General features: G+C 39.9%; 1 protein-coding gene across 3 annotated transcripts in view; it reads left to right on the top strand.

The window, feature by feature from the left end:
• The window catches only part of LOC138851560 (RING finger and transmembrane domain-containing protein 2-like), a 38,611-nt gene extending 20,126 nt beyond the window's left edge, over positions 1-18,485 (top strand). For all 3 annotated transcript variants that reach the window (XM_070080799.1, XM_070080801.1, XM_070080800.1), the window contains exons 5-8: positions 578-755; positions 13,062-13,215; positions 14,549-14,764; positions 17,022-18,485. In XM_070080799.1, coding sequence (XP_069936900.1) covers positions 578-755; positions 13,062-13,215; positions 14,549-14,764; positions 17,022-17,255 — 782 coding nt within the window. In that variant the 3' untranslated portion in view covers positions 17,256-18,485. The remainder of the gene's footprint in view (positions 1-577; positions 756-13,061; positions 13,216-14,548; positions 14,765-17,021) is intronic.
• The last annotated feature ends 9,001 nt before the right edge of the window (positions 18,486-27,486 follow it).

Below are 27,486 nucleotides of genomic sequence, written 5' to 3'. Positions count from 1 at the left end.
GAATTGTATTAAAGTACTGTGAATATGGAGGGCTGATTATGAATTTATAAGAGGAAAAGAGATAGACCTCAGTGGTGAGGCAGATATCTCGGTTGTCATTGAAATAAAAGGGGTAAAGGAGGTTTTGAGTGCTAGAGGCTTAAGTGAGTGCTATTAGATAGGAGTGAATGGAGGTGTAAGTGTTTTTTGTGACTTGATGTGCTATTAGAGTGCATGCAGTGTAATATGAAGGGATCCAGGGAAACCAGTTAGCTGGACTTGAGTCCTGAAGGTGGGTAGTGGTACCTTGCACTCTGAAGTTTGAAAGGTCATCTCGATTGTGATGTCAGCACACTAAATGATGGCAGCTGAATGAGTGATGGTGAAAGCGTTTTTCTTTTTTGGGTCGCCCTACTTCAGTGGGAGATGGGCTATCATGTTAAAAAGAATTAGTTTGCATACAATCTTTAAATTAAAATCATAAATAATATAAGGGAAAGGCAGAAAATTACATAGTTCTTAGTTTTAAATTTTTTTCCCTTCTAATGGAAGTATTCAGTCTACATAAATTAATCATATAACATATCAATTTTTACAGGACTGATGGTCATCTTAACATTAATTATTGGATTTATGTGGAGCAACAACATTGTGAAGAAGGCAGTAGCACAACAGGGCAGGCGGCCTATCAAACCACTTCTAGCTATGCTAGTAAATCTACCAGCTGGTGTCTTCTTTCTATACTACTCATACCGAAATGACAAGTTGTTCTACAGGTAAAGTAGCCACTAAAAGTAAATGTTCTTGTCACAGAAAACAAAATGGAATTAAGTTACACTTAGGTTCAGCATAAGTCATTATGGCAAAAATGACTTGCTTTTTTTTTTATTCATTGCATTATTAAAATATTTGTTGTTGCATTTGAAATCTGCAGTTGTAGTAGACTCTTGGTAGGCATAGCAATGTGTCTGAACCATAAAAAACTTGAGCTTGTTAAAAAGTTTGGAAGGGGGAGTAAAGGAAGGAAGGTGAAATTAGTTTTCCAAATTGCCAGGCTATGAGAATAAGGAAACAGTGATACAGTAATGAAGGTATTTTATCCAAGTGAATGGATGATTAGGATCTTCATGCTTTAAAATTGACTTTTGTGGCAATTGCTATATTGGTAGGTTTCATATTAATAGCTAATTGGATAGACCATATATTACAAAAAAGTAATTTTTAAAAGGAGAGAGAGATGTTAAGATTTACTTCTTTTGTAATAAAGAGTTCGGGATACATAAATACACACATTAATATAAATTAATCTTTAATATATAAAAATCAACTATCTTTGGTCTAGAGGTATTTGAACTATGATATTTGTACATGTTACTATAATAAATTATAATCAGCATTTTACTAAAATATAATTAATAACCCTACACAGGGTACAACTCTTGACACTACTGTCACTATATATATATATATCTCTATGCTAAAACAATAAATTATAAATAACATTTTTATAATAATAAATTACAATCAACTGCCTCTCACGACACGAAGTCAGTCACACGACACTGTTCAGTGTACACTACAACCAGGCCATCTTCAGTGTCCCACGACACCCTTTTCATCTCAGTGTTCCACTACGGTCCTGTGCATATCTCAGTGTTCCACTCCATCGTACGTCCCTCAGTGTCACACTACGGTCCTGGCCCAGTTCAGTGTAACACTCCAACCTTTTCTTCATGTAATGTCCCACTAAACAGCATCTGACGACTCCGGCCCACAGTTGATCAACGTAGACGGTGAGTCCACAGACATCACCGGTAGTCCAGTAAATCCTCTCCAAAGGCGGTTGACACACCGCTAGCCGAACACCATGCTGCAAGCTCACTGAATGCGGCCGTCAAGTAACTGAGGCCAACAGACTCAGTGAGCTGCGGTGAGCGGTTCTTCTAACGCCAGTAGATAGGTACGATTCGGTGGTCAGGTACCTACTGCATAGACGTGTACCCTGAGGAGTTCAGGTACTTAATGTTGAAGCCAGTAGACGTGTACCCTTCGGTGGTCAGGTACCTACTGCTTAGGTGTGTACAGCGAGGCGCTCAGGTACATAATATTTCTAAAGCCAGTAGACGTGTACCCTTCGGTGGTCAGGTACCTACTGCTTAGGTGTGTACAGCGAGGCGCTCTGGTACATACTGTTACTAAAGCCAGTAGACGTGTACCCTTCGGTGGTCAGGTACCTACTGCTTAGGTGTGTACCGTGAGGCACTCAGGCTCTTACTGCTCTAAGGCCGGCTCAGCAGTCCCCACATTGGGTTTGATGACGTACCCAGTGGTACTGCCGGCCGGCAGGTTAACTATTTAACCGCTAGTTTGGCAGGGGGCCGCAACACCCCCACCACAAAAGGACCGACACACAAAGATCAATGTAATATGTATCCCGAACCGTCATCCCGGATATGATCATCCAGAAATCATTCTTGATAATCATTATCATCCCGGACAGGCCCCCATATATTACAAAAAAGTAATTTTTAAAAGGAGAGAGAGATGTTAAGATTTACTTCTTTTGTAATAAAGAGTTCGGGATACATAAATACACACATTAATATAAATTAATCTTTAATATATAAAAATCAACTATCTTTGGTCTAGAGGTATTTGAACTATGATATTTGTACATGTTACTATAATAAATTATAATCAGCATTTTACTAAAATATAATTAATAACCCTACACAGGGTACAACTCTTGACACTACTGTCACTATATATATATATATCTCTATGCTAAAACAATAAATTATAAATAACATTTTTATAATAATAAATTACAATCAACTGCCTCTCACGACACGAAGTCAGTCACACGACACTGTTCAGTGTACACTACAACCAGGCCATCTTCAGTGTCCCACGACACCCTTTTCATCTCAGTGTTCCACTACGGTCCTGTGCATATCTCAGTGTTCCACTCCATCGTACGTCCCTCAGTGTCACACTACGGTCCTGGCCCAGTTCAGTGTAACACTCCAACCTTTTCTTCATGTAATGTCCCACTAAACAGCATCTGACGACTCCGGCCCACAGTTGATCAACGTAGACGGTGAGTCCACAGACATCACCGGTAGTCCAGTAAATCCTCTCCAAAGGCGGTTGACACACCGCTAGCCGAACACCATGCTGCAAGCTCACTGAATGCGGCCGTCAAGTAACTGAGGCCAACAGACTCAGTGAGCTGCGGTGAGCGGTTCTTCTAACGCCAGTAGATAGGTACGATTCGGTGGTCAGGTACCTACTGCATAGACGTGTACCCTGAGGAGTTCAGGTACTTAATGTTGAAGCCAGTAGACGTGTACCCTTCGGTGGTCAGGTACCTACTGCTTAGGTGTGTACAGCGAGGCGCTCAGGTACATAATATTTCTAAAGCCAGTAGACGTGTACCCTTCGGTGGTCAGGTACCTTTTTTTATTATCACACTGGCCGATTCCCACCAAGGCAGGGTGGCCCGAAAAAGAAAAACTTTCACCATCATTCACTCCATCACTGTCTTGCCAGAAGGGTGCTTTACACTACAGTTTTTAAACTGCAACATTAACACCCCTCCTTCAGAGTGCAGGCACTGTACTTCCCATCTCCAGGACTCAAGTCCGGCCTGCCGGTTTCCCTGAATCCCTTCATAAATGTTACTTTGCTCACACTCCAACAGCACGTCAAGTATTAAAAACCATTTGTCTCCATTCACTCCTATCAAACACGCTCACGCATGCCTGCTGGAAGTCCAAGCCCCTCGCACACAAAACCTCCTTTACCCCCTCCCTCCAACCTTTCCTAGGCCGACCCCTACCCCGCCTTCCTTCCACTACAGACTGATACACTCTTGAAGTCATTCTGTTTCGCTCCATTCTCTCTACATGTCCGAACCACCTCAACAACCCTTCCTCAGCCCTCTGGACAACAGTTTTGGTAATCCCGCACCTCCTCCTAACTTCCAAACTACGAATTCTCTGCATTATATTCACACCACACATTGCCCTCAGACATGACATCTCCACTGCCTCCAGCCTTCTCCTCGCTGCAACATTCATCACCCATGCTTCACACCCATATAAGAGCGTTGGTAAAACTATACTCTCATACATTCCCCTCTTTGCCTCCAAGGACAAAGTTCTTTGTCTCCACAGACTCCTAAGTGCACCACTCACTCTTTTTCCCTCATCAATTCTATGATTCACCTCATCTTTCATAGACCCATCCGCTGACACGTCCACTCCCAAATATCTGAATACGTTCACCTCCTCCATACTCTCTCCCTCCAATCTGATATTCAATCTTTCATCACCTAATCTTTTTGTTATCCTCATAACCTTACTCTTTCCTGTATTCACCTTTAATTTTCTTCTTTTGCACACCCTACCAAATTCATCCACCAATCTCTGCAACTTCTCTTCAGAATCTCCCAAGAGCACAGTGTCATCAGCAAAGAGCAGCTGTGACAACTCCCACTTTGTGTGTGATTCTTTATCTTTTAACTCCACGCCTCTTGCCAAGACCCTCGCATTTACTTCTCTTACAACCCCATCTATAAATATATTAAACAACCACGGTGACATCACACATCCTTGTCTAAGGCCTACTTTTACTGGGAAAAAATTTCCCTCTTTCCTACATACTCTAACTTGAGCCTCACTATCCTCGTAAAAACTCTTCACTGCTTTCAGTAACCTACCTCCTACACCATACACTTGCAACATCTGCCACATTGCCCCCCTATCCACCCTGTCATACGCCTTTTCCAAATCCATAAATGCCACAAAGACCTCTTTAGCCTTATCTAAATACTGTTCACTTATATGTTTCACTGTAAACACCTGGTCCACACACCCCCTACCTTTCCTAAAGCCTCCTTGTTCATCTGCTATCCTATTCTCCGTCTTACTCTTAATTCTTTCAATTATAACTCTACCATACACTTTACCAGGTATACTCAACAGACTTATCCCCCTATAATTTTTGCACTCTCTTTTATCCCCTTTGCCTTTATACAAAGGAACTATGCATGCTCTCTGCCAATCCCTAGGTACCTTACCCTCTTCCATACATTTATTAAATAATTGCACCAACCACTCCAAAACTATATCCCCACCTGCTTTTAACATTTCTATCTTTATCCCATCAATCCCGGCTGCCTTACCCCCTTTCATTTTACCTACTGCCTCACGAACTTCCCCCACACTCACAACTGGCTCTTCCTCACTCCTACAAGATGTTATTCCTCCTTGCCCTATACACGAAATCACAGCTTCCCTATCTTCATCAACATTTAACAATTCCTCAAAATATTCCCTCCATCTTCCCAATACCTCTAACTCTCCATTTAATAACTCTCCTCTCCTATTTTTAACTGACAAATCCATTTGTTCTCTAGGCTTTCTTAACTTGTTAATCTCACTCCAAAACTTTTTCTTATTTTCAACAAAATTTGTTGATAACATCTCACCCACTCTCTCATTTGCTCTCTTTTTACATTGCTTCACCACTCTCTTAACCTCTCTCTTTTTCTCCATATACTCTTCCCTCCTTGCATCACTTCTACTTTGTAAAAACTTCTCATATGCTAACTTTTTCTCCCTTACTACTCTCTTTACATCATCATTCCACCAATCGCTCCTCTTCCCTCCTGCACCCACTTTCCTGTAACCACAAACTTCTGCTGAACACTCTAACACTACATTTTTAAACCTACCCCATACCTCTTCGACCCCATTGCCTATGCTCTCATTAGCCCATCTATCCTCCAATAGCTGTTTATATCTTACCCTAACTGCCTCCTCTTTTAGTTTATAAACCTTCACCTCTCTCTTCCCTGATGCTTCTATTCTCCTTGTATCCCATCTACCTTTTACTCTCAGTGTAGCTACAACTAGAAAGTGATCTGATATATCTGTGGCCCCTCTATAAACATGTACATCCTGAAGTCTACTCAACAGTCTTTTATCTACCAATACATAATCCAACAAACTACTGTCATTTCGCCCTACATCATATCTTGTATACTTATTTATCCTCTTTTTCTTAAAATATGTATTACCTATAACTAAACCCCTTTCTATACAAAGTTCAATCAAAGGGCTCCCATTATCATTTACACCTGGCACCCCAAACTTACCTACCACACCCTCTCTAAAAGTTTCTCCTACTTTAGCATTCAGGTCCCCTACCACAATTACTCTCTCACTTGGTTCAAAGGCTCCTATACATTCACTTAACATCTCCCAAAATCTCTCTCTCTCCTCTGCATTCCTCTCTTCTCCAGGTGCATACACGCTTATTATGACCCACTTCTCGCATCCAACCTTTACTTTAATCCACATAATTCTTGAATTTACACATTCATATTCTCTTTTCTCCTTCCATAACTGATCATTTAACATTACTGCTACCCCTTCCTTTGCTCTAACTCTCTCAGATACTCCAGATTTAATCCCATTTATTTCCCCCCACTGAAACTCTCCTACCCCCTTCAGCTTTGTTTCGCTTAGGGCCAGGACATCCAACTTCTTTTCATTCATAACATCAGCAATCATCTGTTTCTTGTCATCCGCACTACATCCACGCACATTTAAGCATCCCAGTTTTATAAAGTTTTTCTTCTTCTCTTTTTTAGTAAATGTCTACAGGAGAAGGGGTTACTAGCCCATTGCTCCCGGCATTTTAGTCGCCTCATACGACACGCATGGCTTACGGAGGAAAGATTCTTTTCCACTTCCCCATGGACAATAGAAGAAATAAAGAAGAACAAGAGCTATTTAGAAAAAGGAGAAAAACCTAGATGTATGTATATATATATGCATGTGCGTGTCTGTGAAGTGTGACCAAAGTGTAAGTAGGAGTAGCAAGATATCCCTGTTATCTAGCGTGTTTATGAGACAGAAAAAGAAACCAGCAATCCTACCATCATGCAAAACAGTTACAGGTTTTTGTTTCACAGTCATCTGGCAGGACGGTAGTCCCATAAGAAATATTGTGAAGTAGATTAGTCCATTTCAGACCCCCAAACATACACGTACAAACGCACTTACATAAATACACTTACATAATTGGTCGCATTCGGAGGTAATCGTCATGCGGGGGTCCACTGTACTAGGGTTATGGGCACTCCCAAGCTTCAGAACCTTGCATTTATCTACATTGAACTGCATCTGCCACTTTTCTGACCAAGAATAGAGTTTGTTTAAATCCTCCTGAAGTTCCATAACATCTACGTTTGAATCAATTATCCTACCTATCTTTGTGTCATCGGCGAATTTGCTCATATCACTAGTAATTCCCTCATCGTTCTCAGGGTCGGCCAAATTTAAAAAAAAAAAAAAAAATTCTTATGAAAAGATAGAGAATCTTTTCCCGATCATAATGACACCAAAAATATGAAATTTGATGGAAAACTTACGGAATTATGCTCTTGCGAAGTTAGCGGTCTCGGCGATGTTTACGGATCGGCGATTTTGCCCACTTTGAGCCCCATTTTCGGCCATTTCCACTGTACTAGTCGACAAAAAACATGAATATTTCGCTAGAACTCCATTTTTTCTATTGAATGAGTGCAAGAAACCACCCATTTACCAATTTCAGCTATCCAGTACAGTGGTCAGAATTTAGCAATTTTGAAAATTTCACACAAATTTCAAAAGATGCCAATTTCCGAATAGGGTCCAGAACAAACAAGAAATACATTCCTGGCACTAAAATGACATTTCCTCTGTTCATTAGCCACGTCTCAAGGCCCCTCTTACATTCTTTTGCTTTCCACTTTGAATTTTTATTCTCACAAAAAATAGAAGATTTACTGTTATGCAGACTACTGCATTAGTGTAAAAAATGGTATGAATCATATTGGCGCACTTGCAAAAGAATATTAGACTTACCAGTTGACGTGTATTGGACGCTTGGCATGATTTGTTTACTTTTGAACTTTGGTAAAAATCGAACATTTCTGCTACTTTGAGCTCAATTTCAAGGTACTTTTCATTGTAAAACCAGTCAAAATCATCTCAATTTCTATGATATGCCTTCCATTCTATAAAATGAGACCAAGAAAACTAGAATACAACAATAAATACCATACGAAAATACAGTGCAAAGTCGCTGTTTTATTCCAAAAAAAACGGTCAAAGTTTTTTTTTCTCATTATGCACTGTGTGCTGCAGGATTTTTTTATACCATGCCTCAACCGCTGCCTCTACCTCTGCCTCTACCACTGCTTCTACCACTGCCTCAACCACTGCCTCAACCACTGCCTCAACCACTGCCTCAACCACTGCCTCAACCACTGCCTCAACCACTGCCTCAACCACTGCCTCAACCACTGCCTCAACCACTGCCTCAACCACTGCCTCAACCGCTGCCTCAACCGCTGCCTCAACCGCTGCCTCTACCGCTGCCTCTACCGCTGCCTCTACCGCTGCCTCTACCGCTGCCTCTACCGCTGCCTCTACCGCTGCCTCTACCGCTGCCTCTACCACTGCCTCAACCACTGTCTCTACCATTGCCTCAACCACTGTCTCAACCACTGTCTCTACCACTGCCTCTACCACTGCCTCTACCAATGCCTCTACCACTCCAGTCGCACTCAATCTACAAGCACCAAACACAATGAATTATTGTGAAATGTTTGGAAGAGTGTGGAGACTAATGCTCACTCCAGCATAAACAAAGCCACACTGACGATGCCTCAACCACTTCTTCCACCACTGCTTCAACCCTCGTATTTTTGTACTATTTCTTTCTTCAATTCTATTGTATTAATAATAATAATAATATGATAGAATTGAAGACGGAAATTGTACAAAAATACAAGGGTTGAAGCAGTGGTGGAGGAAGTGGTTGAGGCATCGTCAGTCAGTGTGTCTTTTATGATGATAAATTAGACACATGTGGCTTTGTTTATGCTGGAGTGAGCATTAGTCTCCACGCTCTTCCAAACATTTCACAATAATTCATTGTTTGGTGCTTATAGATTAAGTACGACTGCCACATAATTAACCATGGGCCCAAAGAAACTTGCTAGTGCCAGTCCTTTGGTAAAGAAATTGAGAAACACGATAGAATTGAAGAAAGAAATTGTACCAAAATATGAGCAGTGCGCCACAGTGGTTGAGGCAGTGGTTGAGGCACTGGTGGGGGCAGTGGTTGAGGCACTGATATTTAATAACATACATGTTATTAAACCATAACTTGTATGTATTTAGCACAATATTTTATGACATTTTCATGTATTTTATGATTGTTCATGGTTCAACAAGTTAAGGAAGCAGTATTGTATTATATTTCCCTACAATATATTGGGACACCAAACATTCGAGATTTTTCAACATTCACGAGGCTCTTGATCCCCTAACCCTCGCAAATGTTGAGGAGACCTGTATAGTGTAATATAGTGCTACCAGCACTTTCATATGGGTGTGAGGCATGACTTTTTAATATTTCAGCAAAAGGGACGCTGAGGCTGTGAAGATGTCACGTTTGAGGGTGATTTGGTGTGAATATTGGGCAGAGAATTCAGAGACTGGAGACTAGAAGGTGTGGGGTAACCGTAAATATAATTCAAAGGGCTGAGTAAGGGTTGCTGAGATGGTTTGGGCACTTTAGAGCAAAATAAGATGACTAGGTGGTCTATAAATATGGGATGGAAGGAAGGAGGGGCAGGGGTCATCTGAGGGAGGGTTGGAACAAGGGGGGGTAGAGGAGGCTTTTGAGTGCTAAGGCTTGAACATTGGCAGCTTATGCTAGTGCGTTAGATTAGAGTTAGTGTAGGCAAGTGGTTTTTGTGACCTGACATGCTGTTTGTGTGAGCAAGGTAACATTTATGAAGCGATTCAAGGAAACCAATTAGCTAGGCTTAAATCCTGGAGGTGGGAAGTACAGTGGACCCCCGCGAGTTTGCGGTTCCGAATTTGCTGCTTCAGTAATTCGCAGATTTTTCCTTAGAACCTAACTAATAATTGTTCATGGAATTCCCTGCAAATTTGCAGATTATTTCATGACTATATAATTTTTTGTGTTTTAACACTAAATGCTATTAAGAAAAATACAATTTAATAATTTTGTAACATAAATATTAATGTAAATTCAGCTAAATTAAATTATTACCGTATGTTTACCATACATATACCAAAGAAAATTAGGTTGCATGAGTTATGGTATACCAAAGAAAATGGACTTTCATGAATTACAGTACATGTGGGGGTAACATTGGTATTTTACATTCTAGCACTGTGGGAGACATAGCAGTACTGTGGTACCTTGACTTACGAGTTTAATTCGTTCCGTGATCTAGCTCGTAACTCAATTTGCTCGTATATCAAATCAATTTTCCTCATTGAAATTAATTGAAATCTCATTAATCTGTTCCAGCCCCAAGAAACCACCTCAATTGTTTTGTTACAGGTTTTTAAAGAAGAAAAATGCATAAATAAGAAATGATTTTTGCCTTTTTTGCCAGGTCCCAGCGGTGTTTTAGAAATGCTGGAGTATATATGAAACTCCATGAAGCATGGTGTAAGATGAGTGTCACTCCACTGCTGACAGTGCAGCAGTGGAGTGACATTTGATGATCATGCACTGCCTTGGCTTTATTTTTCACTGTTACACATAAACATGTCTGTCTTTGTTTATCTCTGTCTCTGCTTATCTGTCTTTCTGTCTTCCTGTCTCTCTTCTTGTCTCTCTGTCTCAGAGAGAGAGCTGCTCATGAATCAACAGTTATTACACACGATGCAGAGTCGTCACGCCTGATTCCTGAACAAGTGAAAATGTGTATTACTTGCCAGTTATGCTTATTATGCCTTATATCTACAAGCATAGTACAGTGGACCCCCGCATAACGATTACCTCCGAATGCGACTAATTATGTAAGTGTAATTATGTAAGTGCGTTTGTACGTGTATGTTTGGGGGTCTGAAATGGACTAATCTACTTCACAATATTCCTTATGGGAACAAATTCGGTCAGTACTGGCACCTGAACGTACTTCTGGAGTGAAAAAATATCGTTAACCGGGGGTCCACTGTATAGCACTTTGTCTGGATTTTTTGGGGAGTTATCCTAGGTAATTTACAATATGTATAACTGTATTTATGTGTACCTGTGAGATAGAGAGACAGAGACAGAGATAGATACAGACAGAATGAGATACAGACAACCAAAGCAAATCAGCCAGCTAGCCAGTCGCCAGCCGGCCAACCAGCCAGCTAGCCAGCTGGCCACCCAACCAGCCGGCCTGCTGAACATGTACGTTACATGTTCCAGAATTGTTTCTCTTTACTTAGGGCATACATTATAGAACATTCTGGCAGGATGACACTACCATTGGTATCAAAATTGAAATGATGTTATACATTGGTTATTATCAAGGTTTTTGATATTTCCTCGGTATCTTCTGCGAGTGGCAGCGTATCTGAAGCTCACTCGTAACTTGGATTTTGGCTCTCAACCCAAAGCAAAAAATAGACTGAACGACGGCTCGTAACTTGGAAAACTCGTAAGCTGGGGCACTTGTAAATCAAGGTACTTCTATACAGTACAGCCTCTCTTCACTTAGCGACATACTCGTTTACCAATGCCTCAGACTTGCAACAGGCTCTCTGACCAGTATTCATACCTAAATAATGTATATTAGAGCCAATTTTCTCTATTTTGTTTATTTCGATATACAGTACACTACTGCATAAACATTTAAAAATTTACCAGAAATGTTACAAATGGTGCAAAGGTGACATTAAAACAATATCATAGATGGTTGACACAAACTCACTACCACTATAGTATGCTCCTCACTTAGTGACGAATTCGTTTAACAACATGGTCTCAGGAACAGAACTGTCATTAAGAGAGGAGAGGCTGTACTGTATACAGGTTTATCTTTACATTCTTTTTTTTTTTTTTTTTTTAAGGGTGATGTATGAAGCTGAGTTTAAAATTAAATTAAAATGTTTTGGGGGTATTTTTAGGGCTTAAACTATAAAAATAGGCATTTATAAGCTTTTTTTTTTAACAATGTCCAGAATTTGAGGTTTTTTTCAAATTCACAGGTGGTCTTGGAACGTAACCCCCACAAATTTGGGAGGACTACTGTACAGTGCTTGCACTCTAAAGGAGGTATGAGGATATTGCAGCTCAGAGAGCCATCTGAACTGCAGTGTCAGCATCCTTCTGGCAAGACAGCAATTGAATGAATGATGATGAGTGCTGTTTTTTTTATGGGAGATGGCTGGTGTGTTCAAAAAAATTACTGAACAATAATTTGATGTCTGATGAAATCACTAATAATTTTTATGTAAGCAATATTAACAAAGTATTGTATAAATTGCTTTTCATGAGAAAATAATGACTCTCTCAGTTAGTATTACTAGTCATTAATTTCAACAGCATTAAAATTTGGTTATGACACACAGTGTAATATTACCTGAAGTTTACCTGGAGAGGATTTCAGGGGTCAACACTCCCATGGCCCAGTCTGAGACTAGCTCATGGTGGATCAGGGTCTGATCATCCAGGCTGTTACTGTTATGTGAAGTAAATAGCAACACATTGGTAGTTGTTGTTGCAACATAACTACCAGTGAAACTTTTATGAAGTTAGTACTACATGTTGTGACTGATTTTGAACTTTAAACACTGTGCAAGACAGTAGAATGGATACCAGTTAAAACTTTATATTAGATGTTCATTGGTTTCTCAGTTATTTATGAAATTTTGTTGCTTATCTGTTTTTCTGTGGGCAGTGTTAATAGCAAATGTTAGTTTCCGGGCTTCAAAATTTAGTGTATTTTAGGGTACAAGGTGGATTAGTGGTAAATTGCATTTTGCATAAATTTGCACTGTGCTATACAGAAAGCCTACTACTGTACTCTGACAGCTGTTGATGTTTGCTTTCATATTATTTTATAAATTACACATGCCAGCCATTTTCCACCAGGGTAAGGTGACAAAAAAGGGTAAACATTTTCATCTAAGCTGAAAAGCTTATTATACTTAAATTTTTATCTACCATAATATAATTCTAATAAACTGTATTTACCATTTTTAAAGTGTCCTGCTAATCCCTCCTGACCATGAGGGATATGGAGTAATGGACCTTATGTGGATTGTAATTGTGTCTGACTATGTACTGAAGCTGGTTACAGTATTGGTGAAGACAATCATCACTCTCATGCCTCACTCAATCATGCACTACCAGAATAGGGTACAGTATGACTTTTATGCTGTAATGTTAGACTACAATTATAACTTTTATCATCAGTGGAAGTGAAGATTGAAAAAGATATTTGTTATCCATTAGTTCATGAGCTGTTAGTCTGAGAATAACTGCACTTAACACTTTATACTTTATTAAGTAGACTGGCTTTTCTGTTTCTTGAAGTGTTGTCATGGAAAAGACTAAAAATTTAGGAAGAACAAAAAGGCACAATACCATGACTGGAGCAATACACAGATAACCCACACATAAGAAAGAGAAGCTTGTGACAATGTTTTGGTCCAATTTGGGCCATTTACATGTCACCTTCGTGCATTAGTATGACTTGTAAATGATCTAAGTCGGACCAAAACGTCATCATAAGCTGCTCTCTCTCCTGTGTGCAGGTTACTTGTGTATTGTTAGAAAAAATTTTCTATCAGTTTTCTTATACTCACCTAGTGGTTTACATATTGTCTTTTAACTAACATACTCCCTTCAGTACCTACTGGTTTACAGTCTCTTAATTTTGTCGTTACATGTGCTTCTCTGTTATTAAGGTTAGGTTAGATGATCTTATTTTTTTCACTTATCACAAGTGTTTCTTTTTGTGATAGCCAACCAGTGTGGAGCTGTATATATATATAGTAAATATATAAGTGTTCTTTTAAAAAGTTTGTGACAGTTGAAAACAGGTGAAATATTTTTACAATATTTGGACAGGTCAAATTCGGTAGAAGCTTCATAAGTAAATCTTTCAAAGATGGAAGTAAATGTTTCATTGTTTGGGTATATTTTACCAATTACAAAAGTTTGTAGACTGAACAGATGTTAAATTTTTGCACATGCACACTTACCTACATCAGTGAAGTATGTACATAGACAAATTAGCATTATCAAATAGTAGAGGTGTGACTTTTCATAAAATTTGTTTTGGGCATTTATATTGTCAAAATGATTTTGCAGATGTGGCAATACAACATTGCCACAAATGCCTTGTATTTTTTATTATTAGCTTTTTGTGGTCTTTATAATTTGTTGAAGTATTTAACTGTGTGTGTACACTGCATTTGGTCCTACATTTTGTGACTCCTTTTAAAATTCAGTCTTGTCTGTCACTTAAAAATTACAACTATATAAGAATATTCATATTACTAAGGCATTGCTCTTCGCTAATTTTTTGTTTGCTTAATGAGTCTTGTCATTTCTTCTCAGAAATGTGGTGTATTATTAAATATTACTATAGTTTTAAATTGATCTATTACACTAATAACATTTACCATATATTTTATCTTTACTCATATTGCACTGTATCATCTAATATGTATGATCTCTTTTTCAGGGTAAATACTTCTTAGTAGTAGAGATGGGATCACAGTTATATCGATCCTTAGCTCCCATACAGCCTTGGCTATCATACCTACTTGATGGATATGCTGGACCACGAAAAGTACTTGGAGTTTTCCTATCAGCTACATATATGGTTTGCAAGGGTCCTGACATTGTAACCAAAATGAAATGCTTTCAGTCTGCTATTGTCAAGTTTATTCATAGTGTGGTAAGTGTACTCACCTAGTTGTACTCACCTAGTTAAGGTTGTGGGGGTCGAGTCCGAGCTCCTGGCCCCGCCTCTTCACTGATCGCTACTAGGTCACTCTCCCTGAACCGTGAGCTTTATCATACCTCTGCTTAAAGCTATGTATGGATCCTGCCTCCACTACATCGCTTCCCAAACTATTCCACTTACTGACTACTCTGTGGCTGAAGAAATACTTCCTAACATCCCTGTGATTCATCTGTGTCTTCAACTTCCAACTGTGTCCCCTTGTTACTGTGTCCAATCTCTGGAACATCCTGTCTTTGTCCACCTTGTCAATTCCTCTCAGTATTTTGTATGTCGTTATCATGTCCCCCTATCTCTCCTGTCCTCCAGTGTCGTCAGGTTGATTTCCCTTAACCTCTCCTCTGCATGATAATTATAGCATTATTAGTTGTAACAAAGTAAATGGTGAGTGTGTAATTTTTTTTAACTTGGAAGCTTATCTAAAAGTAACTGCTGCAATTTTCTTATAATTTCTAGTCATTTACAGTATTGCTTCAGAATACTTACCTTAGATGAAGAAAGTTTTTTTTATCCTTCTGTAGTTTTTATGATTTCCTGAATTTACTTAGGCTTCTGCAAGCATAATATAACCTTAAAGTGGCACATGTCTTTCTTTCCACTCACTAACCAGTGGTTACCCCATTAGCCTAGCTACTGGATACATGACAACATAGAAAACCCTTTCCTTTGTCAAAGTAAATATTCTGTGCTTTGTTGATCTCTTCAAACTTTGATTACTAAAGAGCTTAGAGAAACGTCTTGGCATTCTCTGTGATTTAAACACACTTCCCTGTGACCTTCCTGCATTATCCAAAGTATTGTACACATTCTCAAAATGCCAGTGTGTAACCACATTTATTTGTACCCCTCTGCAACCTTGCATTTGAATCTGGCTCTTTTTTCACAAGACGCGTGTACTGTAAAATAGCCAGGTAACTGCATTTCACTGGATTGTTCTACATTAAAGACTGATTTTATAAAAGAAGAACTTTAAAAACTTCTCCACATGCTGCATGGTTCCAACAGTCTTGATGCTCAGACCTGACACCTTAAAATCTTGCTGTGTGCTGTTCAAAATAATTGATCATCATCAATTATTGAATAATTTTTTGGACTATAGATCACCAAGTTATGAATTGGGTTGCACCGACCTACTCAGGTTATAATTCCTAACTGAAAGGCAGTATACAATGTCAAAATGCCATACTTATAATAAAAGTGGCTGGTACAATTTACAATTTCAAAAATTGGAAATGAGAACTTGACAACAGTTCAGCTCATTCTGGCCATTGATAAGGGTACAGGATGGATCAAAATATCCAGTTTTTATTTTCAGTTTGTTGTGAGTTAGGCATAAACTTATCCAAGATTTCAGTAGAAAAACTGAGAGCACCACCCACTAGTGCATCCTAGACAGAACTGAAGGAGACAAGAGGCCAACAATTGTTGTTAATTTTCTTTTAAACTTCATACAATGAAAAGACAGTATAAAACCTATAACCAAAGTTCAGGAACCATGCTAGGCAAAGTTTCCCCAGAAGACTGTTATTAAGAGTCTAACAAACGTTTAACAGCACAAGAAAAATAAAAAAGGAACTTGCAGTGTAGAGGAACTACAGGATCAGCTTGTGGCCTAATAGAGCTCTCCAAAATGACATGGGTTGGGCACCACATTACATTGTATTATTGAACCACACTAGCAACCACTTTCACAAATATGTTATTGTTATGTTCATCAAAGCGCTAAATCTCTCAATCTCTGAGGGTTATTCAGCATTGTTTCTAATTAGAAACCAGGCAAATGACTAGTGAACAGAGGATCAAAACTACAACATTCCTTGAGCTGATTGGCCCCTACTGGTTTAGAGCATCATGAAATACACTGCAATTGCAGGCTTTGTCAGTTTGAAAATAAATCATGAATAAAGCACTAGGGTTAATCTGATGTCTGAAGAGAAGCAAGCAAAATGACAGACTAAAACTTTTACCAGTTAGGGAAGGCTTCAGTTAGCAGGATCCTGTCTGTGTACATGGATTTATGGCCATTTATTTTTTGCCAATGATAGGCTAGGCTGGTTAATGAGTAGAAAGGAGGACTTGTAGCATTTTTAGACTGTGTTATATGGCCAGGAAGGTAAATGCTTTCTGAGGAGCCATTGGACCTCTCAAGGTATACAAAACATCATACATTAATTTTAATTTTCTTTCACAGAATTATGGTTCCACTCCAAGCAAGTCTCAGCTTGAAGATGCAGGTGGTTTGTGTCCAATATGTCATGATGACTTCCTTCTACCAACAATGCTAAGTTGTAAGCATATATTTTGTGAACAGTGTGTTGTCACTTGGTTTGACCGGGAACGAACATGCCCAATGTGCAGAACGCAGGTTGCTGATGATCCAGCTTGGAGAGATGGCAGCACTACCCATTTTATGCAACTCTATTGATGCAAGAGCTTGAAATGGCATAAATGATGGTAAAATTGGACAGTATAGAATGCCTTGAAGTCTACCAGGCATTAACTACAGAGAAGTGATACTGTTCTTAAACTGCTATAAATGAATTCCAGTGATTATAATAACACGAAGAATGTATTTTCACCCTTAATAATGGCATTGAGATGTTTTTGTTCTTAATATAACACACTGTTAAAAACATTAACTACTACACATCTCATTTAATTTTTAAATAGTGAGCATATGTTAGCATTATTCAGTTCTATGTTGTAATTAAGTTTGGTCATTTAAACTAAGAGTTTCATCCTCATTTGTTAAAATTGTAACTAGATAATATTTCCAGTAAGCTGTACCTAAGACTTTTAATAGGTACTTTTCATACTAGTAAGCTGTTTTTGTCCAGAGGGGCTGTTGGTTAAAATAATAAATTGTTTACTCATGCTCGATGTATGGTGTAGAACCCTCAGTATAATGAACTAATAGAGGAGAGAGGTGGTGTTCATTGAACTAAAGTTCATTACATCAAAGTTATGAAATTGTTTACATAACTGACAGCTACTCGATATAGCGGATTTGGTCTGTTGAATAGGGAGCCTTCATGACACATTACAGTACCACAAATGGGCAAGTGCCCCATGCAGCAGACTTAGTCCTTTATATCAAGCCATTGTATCTGAATTTCATTACATAGGGGTCTGTTACATCAGGGGTTTACTGTATTATAGGTATGCTTAGATTACTGAATAATTTTATTTTAACCATCTTCTAAATGGTGCACCAGTTTGTTCAGTTACAGGGTAGTGTGGGTTAATTAATATATAGTAGTTATTATTTTTGCATATTTTTGTGTTTTACTCTTAAGTTAAATTTTATCACAGTAAAACCTTAATTTATTGGATCTCAAATTTAAAATACAAAATCTGAGGTCGGATAATGTTCAGAAACAACAGAGTCCATTAAATCTAGAATTTTCCATTCTTACCATCATGAGAGAACACTTGTCATTCAGATTTAACCGACAGCTTGACTTTATGGACACTCCTGCTTCTTCCTATCGGTCACTTAAATTGAGGTTTCACTGTACCAAAATTTTTACCAAGTGCACCACTATTATAGGTCAAGTTTTACAGATTTCTTCAAAGTAAATGTTTTCTTTTTATTGATATTATACAGTACAGTATATATATTTTTTTAACACTGGCCGTCTCCCATTGAGGCAGTCCCAGTTAAATTATTATTATTATTAAAGATTAGCCGGTATTCTCCCGGCCCGGGCCTTTTCCAAGTGGTGGCCCGGCCTTGGCTCCCTCTTTAGGGAGTGTCTGAGACCTAAGTCTCCCATGGGAGGAGGCACAAGTACCTCCTCATCTTTGGGACCAACTGTCCCCAGGCCTAGCCACAAGCTAGGCCTCTCTGGTCTGCCATCCCCGCCCCAAGGGGGCAAATGGGAATGACAGTCTTATGAGCTAAAGGCTCGGGCTCAGGCACCTACCCTACCCTAGAAGGGTTAGGCATGGTATCGATCCCCAATTTTGCCATCTGAAAAATTTATTGTTTTTCACTTTAAAAGCAAAACATAAAGTTTTAATCTTAAACAATATTACCTTTTCATAAAATAATCCAGATGGATGAACATTATTTTGATTTTTTGACAGCTTTTCTGTCATGCATATATACACTATATAGTGTGATGTGCCCAACTTTCAAAAATGTACTTTTGTCAGTGAATATGAAAATCTGTATAAATGTTAGTCTCATTCTTTCTTGTTTTCTCTCTCATTCTCGCATTTTCCCATTCTCTTTCTCCTCTCATACTCTCTTGCTTACTACACACACAAATGACACAACAGAAGGGATAAAGTCAGAGGTATCTCAGTTCTCACATGATGTTAAACTAATGAGGAGAATACAAGCAGACAAGGACCAGGTTATAAGCCTGGTGTGGCAAAGGCTTCTAGTGCAAAGTTATGAAGCTTAGGGAAGGACAAAGAAGACTGCAGATGGGTCTAGGCTTGGGGGGGGGTAAAGGCTTGGAATGCCATTGGAAGTTAAAGGCACAGATGAATCACAAGAATGTTAGGAAATATTTCTTCAGTCTTAAAGTGGTTAGGAAGTGAAATGATCTTGGTGAGGAAGTGGTGGAGGCAGGCTCCATACATAATTTTAAGAGCAGGTACAATAGGGCCTTATGGGCCCTATCATACCTGCTGAATCTGAAGAGTGGCAAGTTAGAGGCAGGGCCAGGATCTGAGAACTGACCCTTGCAACTGCACAGGCAAGTATATGCATGCACACGTATGTATAGAGAGACAAGGGGTGCTGAATTATATATAGGCCAGTATCTGTAATGTGCAAATCTTATGGGTTTAGCACTTCCCCCTTGATTATAATAATAATAATGTAACGTGCATGGCATCAGAAGTTCTAGAGGAGATAGTATGGAAAAGAATATTGGGACACTTGGAGATGAAATTCTTCACAAAAAAACAACTTGGATTTAGGGATGGAAAATCCTGTCTTGAAAGTTTGCAAGCAGTTTACCTGGAGAGAGTTCCGGGGGTCAACGCCCCCGCGGCCCGGTCTGTGACCAGGCCTCCTGGTGGATCAGAGCCTGATCAACCAGGCTGTTGCTGCTGGCTGCACGCAAACCAACGTACGAGCCACAGCCCGGCTGGTCAGGAACCGACTTTAGGTGCTTGTCCAGTGCCAGCTTGAAGACTGCCAGGGGTCTGTTGGTAATCCCCCTTATGTATGCTGGGAGGCAGTTGAACAGTCTCGGGCCCCTGACACTTATTGTATGGTCTCTTAACGTGCTAGTGACACCCCTGCTTTTCATTGGGGGGATGTTGCATCGTCTGCCAAGTCTTTTGCTTTCGTAGTGAGTGATTTTCGTGTGCAAGTTCGGTACTAGTCCCTCTAGGATTTTCCAGGTGTATATAATCATGTATCTCTCCCGCCTGCGTTCCAGGGAATACAGGTTCAGGAACCTCAAGCGCTCCCAGTAATTGAGGTGTTTTATCTCCGTTATGCGCGCCGTGAAGGTTCTCTGTACATTTTCTAGGTCAGCAATTTCACCTGCCTTGAAAGGTGCTGTTAGTGTGCAGCAATATTCCAGCCTAGATAGAACAAGTGACCTGAAGAGTGTCATCATGGGCTTGGCCTCCCTAGTTTTGAAGGTTCTCATTATCCATCCTGTCATTTTTCTAGCAGATGCGACTGATACAATGTTATGGTCCTTGAAGGTGAGATCCTCCGACATGATCACTCCCAGGTCTTTGACGTTGGTGTTTCGCTCTATTTTGTGGCCAGAATTTGTTTTGTACTCTGATGAAGATTTAATTTCCTCGTGTTTACCATATCTGAGTAATTGAAATTTCTCATCGTTGAACTTCATATTGTTTTCTGCAGCCCACTGAAAGATTCGGTTGATGTCCGCCTGGAGCCTTGCAGTGTCTGCAATGGAAGACACTGTCATGCAGATTCGGGTGTCATCTGCAAAGGAAGACACGGTGCTGTGGCTGACATCCTTGTCTATGTCGGATATGAGGATGAGGAACAAGATGGGAGCGAGTACTGTGCCTTGTGGAACAGAGCTTTTCACCGTAGCTGCCTCGGACTTTACTCTGTTGACGACTACTCTCTGTGTTCTGTTAGTGAGGAAATTATAGATCCATCGACCGACTTTTCCTGTTATCCCTTTAGCACGCATTTTGTGCGCTATTACGCCATGGTCACACTTGTCGAAGGCTTTTGCAAAGTCTGTATATATTACATCTGCATTCTTTTTATCTTCTAGTGCATTTAGGACCATGTCGTAGTGATCCAATAGTTGAGACAGACAGGAGCGACCTGTTCTATGTGGAGTGGGGCTATGTCTGTTGTTTTTAGTAACTGTGGGACGACCCCCGTGTCCATGCTCCCTCTCCATACCTGGAGTTTACCTGGAGAGAGTTTCGGGGGTCAACGCCCCCGCGGCCCGGTCTGTGACCAGGCCTCCTGGTGGATCAGCGCCTGATCAACCAGGCTGTTGCTGCTGGCTGCACGCAAACCAACGTACGAGCCACAGCCCGGCTGATCAGGAACTGACTTTAGGTGCTTGTCCAGTGCCAGCTTGAAGACTGCCAGGGGTCTGTTGGTAATCCCCCTTATGTGTGCTGGGAGGCAGTTGAACAGTCTCGGGCCCCTGACACTTATTGTATGGTCTCTTAACGTGCTAGTGACACCCCTGCTTTTCATTGGGGGGATGGTGCATCGTCTGCCAAGTCTTTTGCTTTCGTAGTGAGTGATTTTCGTGTGCAAGTTCGGTACTAGTCCCTCTAGGATTTTCCAGGTGTATATAATCATGTATCTCTCCCTCCTGCGTTCCAGGGAATACAGGTTTAGAAACCTCAAGCGCTCCCAGTAATTGAGGTGTTTTATCTCCGTTATGCGCGCCGTGAAAGTTCTCTGTACATTTTCTAGGTCGGCAATTTCACCTGCCTTGAAAGGTGCTGTTAGAGTGCAGCAATATTCCAGCCTAGATAGAACAAGTGACCTGAAGAGTGTCATCATGGGCTTGGCCTCCCTAGTTTTGAAGGTTCTCATTATCCATCCTGTCATTTTTCTAGCAGATGCGATTGATACAATGTTATGGTCCTTGAAGGTGAGATCCTCCGACATAATCACTCCCAGGTCTTTGACGTTGGTGTTTCGCTCTATTTTGTGGCCAGAATTTGTTTTGTACTCTGATGAAGATTTAATTTCCTCATGTTTACCATATCTGAGTAATTGAAATTTCTCATCGTTGAACTTCATATTGTTTTCTGCAGCCCACTGAAAGATTTGGTTGATGTCCGCCTGGAGCCTTGCAGTGTCTGCAATGGAAGACACTGTCATGCAGATTCGGGTGTCATCTGCAAAGGAAGACACGGTGCTGTGGCTGACATCCTTGTCTATGTCGGATATGAGGATGAGGAACAAGATGGGAGCTAGTACTGTGCCTTGTGGAACAGAGCTTTTCACCGTAGCTGCCTCGGACTTTACTCTGTTGACGACTACTCTCTGTGTTCTGTTAGTGAGGAAATTATAGATCCATCGACCGACTTTTCCTGTTATTCCTTTAGCACGCATTTTGTGCGCTATTACGCCATGGTCACACTTGTCGAAGGCTTTTGCAAAGTCTGTATATATTACATCTGCATTCTTTTTGTCTTCTAGTGCATTTAGGACCTTGTCGTAGTGATCCAGTAGTTGAGACAGACAGGAGCGACCTGTTCTAAACCCATGTTGCCCTGGGTTGTGTAACTGATGGGTTTCTAGATGGGTGGTGATCTTGCTTCTTAGGACCCTTTCAAAGATTTTTATGATATGGGATGTTAGTGCTATTGGTCTGTAGTTCTTTGCTGTTGCTTTACTGCCCCCTTTGTGGAGTGGGGCTATGTCTGTTGTTTTTAGTAACTGAGGGACGACCCCCGTGTCCATGCTCCCTCTCCATAGGATGGAAAAGGCTCGTGATAGGGGCTTCTTGCAGTTCTTGATGAACACGGAGTTCCATGAGTCTGGCCCTGGGGCAGAGTGCATGGGCATGTCATTTATCGCCTGTTCGAAGTCATTTGGCGTCAGGATAACATCGGATAGGCTTGTGTTAACCAAATTTTGTGGCTCTCTCATAAAAAATTCATTTTGATCTTCGACTCTCAGTCTGGTTAGCGGCTTGCTAAAAACTGAGTCATATTGGGACTTGAGTAGCTCACTCATTTCCTTGCTGTCATCTGTGTAGGACCCATCTTGTTTAAGTAGGGGCCCAATACTGGACGTTGTTCTCGACTTTGATTTGGCATAGGAGAAGAAATACTTTGGGTTTCTTTCGATTTCATTTATGGCTTTTAGTTCTTCCCGCGATTCCTGACTCCTATAAGATTCCTTTAGCTTAAGTTCGATGCTTGCTATTTCTCTGACCAGTGTCTCCCTACGCATTTCAGATATATTGACCTCTTTTAGCCGCTCTGTTATTCTTTTCCGTCGCCTGTAAAGGGAGCGCCTGTCTCTTTCTATTTTACATCTACTCCTCCTTTTTCTTAGAGGAATAAGCCTTGTGCATACATCGAGTGCCACCAAGTTAATCTGTTCTAGGCATAAGTTGGGGTCTGTGTTGCTTAGTATATCTTCCCAGCTTATATCGGTTAGGACTTGGTTTACTTGGTCCCACTTTATGTTTTTGTTATTGAAGTTGAATTTGGTGAATGCTCCCTCGTGACTAGTCTCATTATGTCGGTCTGGGGCTCCACGCATACATGTCTGAACCTCAATTATGTTGTGATCTGAGTATATTGTTTTTGATATGGTGACATTTCTTATCAGATCATCATTGTTAGTGAAGATGAGGTCTAGTGTATTCTCCAGTCTAGTAGGCTCTATTATTTGCTGGTTTAAATTGAATTTTGTGCAGAGATTTAAAAGCTCGTGTGAGTGTGAGTTTTCATCAGAGCTGCCTCCTGGTGTTATTACTGCAACAATATTATTTGCTATATTCCTCCATTTTAGGTGCCTTAAGTTGAAATCCCCCAGGAGCAAGATGTTGGGTGCAGGAGCTGGAAGATTTTCCAGACAATGGTCAATTTTTAACAGCTGTATGAGGAGAGAAAGAGAGAATTGAACTTGACCTTAGAGGAGAAGACAAGGAGGAACATGATTACTATGTACAAAATCTTAAGAGAAATGGATAAGAACAGATTAAATTAAAAGGACCAGGTTCAAGGGGACACAGATGGAACCTGAAATCAGATCAACTCTAGGGATGTAAGGAAGTATTTCTTTAGTTTCAGGATGGTTGACAGGTTGAATGACTTGGGTGCAGCAGCGGTAGAGGCAAACTCAAGAATAGATCCTGTGGGTTTAGCACTTAGCTATGATTATAATAAAATTCAAGAATAGATATAATAAATAACAAAAGGCCATAAGTCATCAATGCTGATCAAGGTGGTCTAGGAGGTGGGGCCAGAAGAAATGTCGACCCCCACAAACACAAATCGGTAAGTACATAGTCATCACCTCGGTAACTTTGAGTCTTTTCTCATATTATAATCCTTTCATTTTCAATAAATGCTCCGTGCATATGCTTTGACATTGTTATCTTTAGTTGGCAAAATGATCAGCAATATAAATCCGGTGGAAGGTAGGAGTCAGCTCAAGAGCATAAGCCACCCTGTTTCCCTACACTACCCTATTGTTCCCAATGCTGTTTCCCGACATTACTCTAGTGTTCCCGATGCTGTTTCAAAACACTGCCCTAGTGTTCCCAATGCTGTTTCCCAACACTACCCTAGTGTTCCCAAAGCTGTTTCCCGACATTACTCTCAGTGTCTCCTACATTCTAGAAGGTAGTTGAATATGGCTGAAGAGAATGGGACACCCGGACCCGGTATCTAACAATTTTCGTACCTTGGTGTATTCCAAGCTTTTTTTCCCTACATCCCTCTAGCTTATTCTGTGATGTTTTCCATAGATCCGAGTAGTGACTGAAATGCAAATGGCATGCAACTGACCCTCATGACATAGGATGATCTGCGTACTTGTAGAAATGAGGTCAGTGCAGGCATGAAGGAGTCTCACATGAACCCGGATACAGAGGGACGAGTCTCTGTCCTTGTCGGCAAAGCTTTTGTACTTGCACACTGCATCCAGGTTCACCTGAACGAATGCAGCACATGTCGCTCTGCAGCTTCTAAAACTGTAGCCGAGGGAGACCCTTAAGTGTAGAGGTCAGGGTGAAGCTACAGGTAGAGATGAGAATATTTGCATGTGTGACTGGAGTAGCAAAGGTGGTAGTGTGTATCCGTGGCAGGGATCCTTTCCCAACATGTAGTCACCACTGACCTTAGGGTATGACCAGTTGAAGTAAGTGGTGGAGTTGAGATGATCAGTGCATCCTGCAAGCTCATCATGTGCCGTGCAGGGTGAGATTGATATCCATGACCCTCTCCTGACAAATTGCTGACATGTCGAGCAACCAGTAGATGGTTGGAACTACTCTGACCAAATTATGATGCAAATGCCGAAGGAAAGAAAAGTGGGGATGCATAATAGTTATAATATCCCTCAAAGAAGGTTCCTTGATGCTTATGATTGACCATTGATCCAAGGAATTTATTTTTTCTCCCCATGGATTGAACCTGATTGCTTCCCATTTCCCAGGTGTTGTATGACCCTTTTACAGTTAAATGAAGTGCTGAATGACACGGGTTTGGTACTTTCCCTAAATATGTTAATAATCTATAACCAATACTACTTTAGCGTTATTTTTAAATACAAAAATGTGTTTTCCTTACATTACTCTGTCCCATGTTGTTACAGTCTCGCATGCATTGCATGGTCATGCCGTTGAGGTTCGACGGCATTTTTTGATGTGTCATTACTATGTGCTTTTTGTGTAACAAGGGAATTGATGAGTGTAAATTATTCATCAGGAATTTGTTCCAGCAAGGCAACCGCTAACCAAAATTTTCACATCAAGGTTCTGAGACGTTTGATGGATGACGTGGGGAAGAAATGTCCGATGTTGTGGGTGTCAGGTTGATTCATTTTGTTGAGCATTTTCTGGTAAAAAACAATGTGGAGGCCGTCCTCCACCCCCCTACTCCCCAGATCTACCCTCTCTAACAGCAATCTCTTCCCAAAAATAAAAATGACATTCAGATGGTGGTGCTGTAACACTGGAGATTCAGGCAAACTCGCAAACGCCGCTATACATTGTTAGGAAAGTATATACACAAATAACCCGCACATAGAAGAGAAGAGCTTACTACGACGTTTCGGTCCGACTTGGACCATTTACAAAGTCACATTTATTTAAGAAAGTATTTCCAGAAATTTTTCGAGAATTGGCAGAGGCGCTGGGATCAGTGTATATTATTATTATAATCAAAAAGAAGCGCTAAGCCACAAGGACTATACAGCGGATCAGTGTATAGCCTCCCAAGGAAAGTGCTTCAAGGGAGAAAACTAAGGAGCCGAATTGGCCAATTAGGCCAAACTGCCTGAAGAATTGAACTTTTCTCAAATTTTCTATTATGAATTAAGGAAAATATTTTTTGGTTGAAAATGGTGTAAAATTACTTATTTTTGTATCACACTTAACTTAAAGACCTCACCTAAACTATTTCATTTTAGCCTAATTCTGTTAAAAATATTATACAGCAGTTTAAATTCATATATTTATGAAAATTAGACACCATTCATGTACAAATTCATTAAATACATTTTAAAATCAATAATATATATATATATATATATATATATATATATATATATATATATATATATATATATATATATATATATATATATATATATATATATATATATATATATATATGGTTTTAAGTTGGAAAAATTCAGATTCAGGAAGGATATAGGAAAGTACTGGTTTGGTAATAGAGTTGTGGATGAGTGGAACAAACTCCCAAGTACAGTTATAGAGGCCAGAACGTTGTGTAGCTTTAAAAATAGGTTGGATAAATACATGAGTGGGTGTGGGTGGGTGTGAGTTGGACCTGATTAGCTTGTGCTACCAGATCGGTTGCCGTGTTCCTCCCTGAAGTCAATGTGACCTGACCTGACTAGGTTGGGTGCATTGGCTTAAGCCGGTAGGAGACTTGGACCTGCCTCGCATGGGCCAGTAGGCCTGCTGCAGTGTTCCTTCGTTCTTATGTTCTTATATATATATATATATATATATATATATATATATATATATATATATATATATATATATATATATATATATATATATATATCGTGTGGAATTGGCGATATTGGCCTATAATACAAGGGTCATTTCTGCCGAATAAGCAGAACATAACGAAATACATATATATATATATATATATATATATATATATATATATATATATATATATATATATATATATATATATATATATATATATATATATATTATATATATATAATAGCTTTCATCAATAGTAAGGAGGTCTGGCTGCCAGAAGTTGTTTCTCTCTTGTGATTAGAGAACGGACGGTCGAGCCTCCAGTGATCTTTGTGCTGAATGACACCCACGGGTTTAGCGCTTTATATAAATACTTTTTCATTAATGACCATCTTAGAATATGCATTAACTGCTTGTTATGCCTGTGTATATGCGTGGCGGTCATGTGCTCACAACTTACTTTTCACCACTCCTGGTGTGGAGGCTGGGTGTGTATTTATATGCTGAAGTGTTCTG

This window comes from Cherax quadricarinatus, unplaced genomic scaffold, assembly GCF_038502225.1.
Source record: "Cherax quadricarinatus isolate ZL_2023a unplaced genomic scaffold, ASM3850222v1 Contig994, whole genome shotgun sequence".
NCBI lineage: Eukaryota > Metazoa > Arthropoda > Malacostraca > Decapoda > Parastacidae > Cherax > Cherax quadricarinatus.
This window is presented reverse-complemented; position numbering and strand designations above follow the sequence as displayed.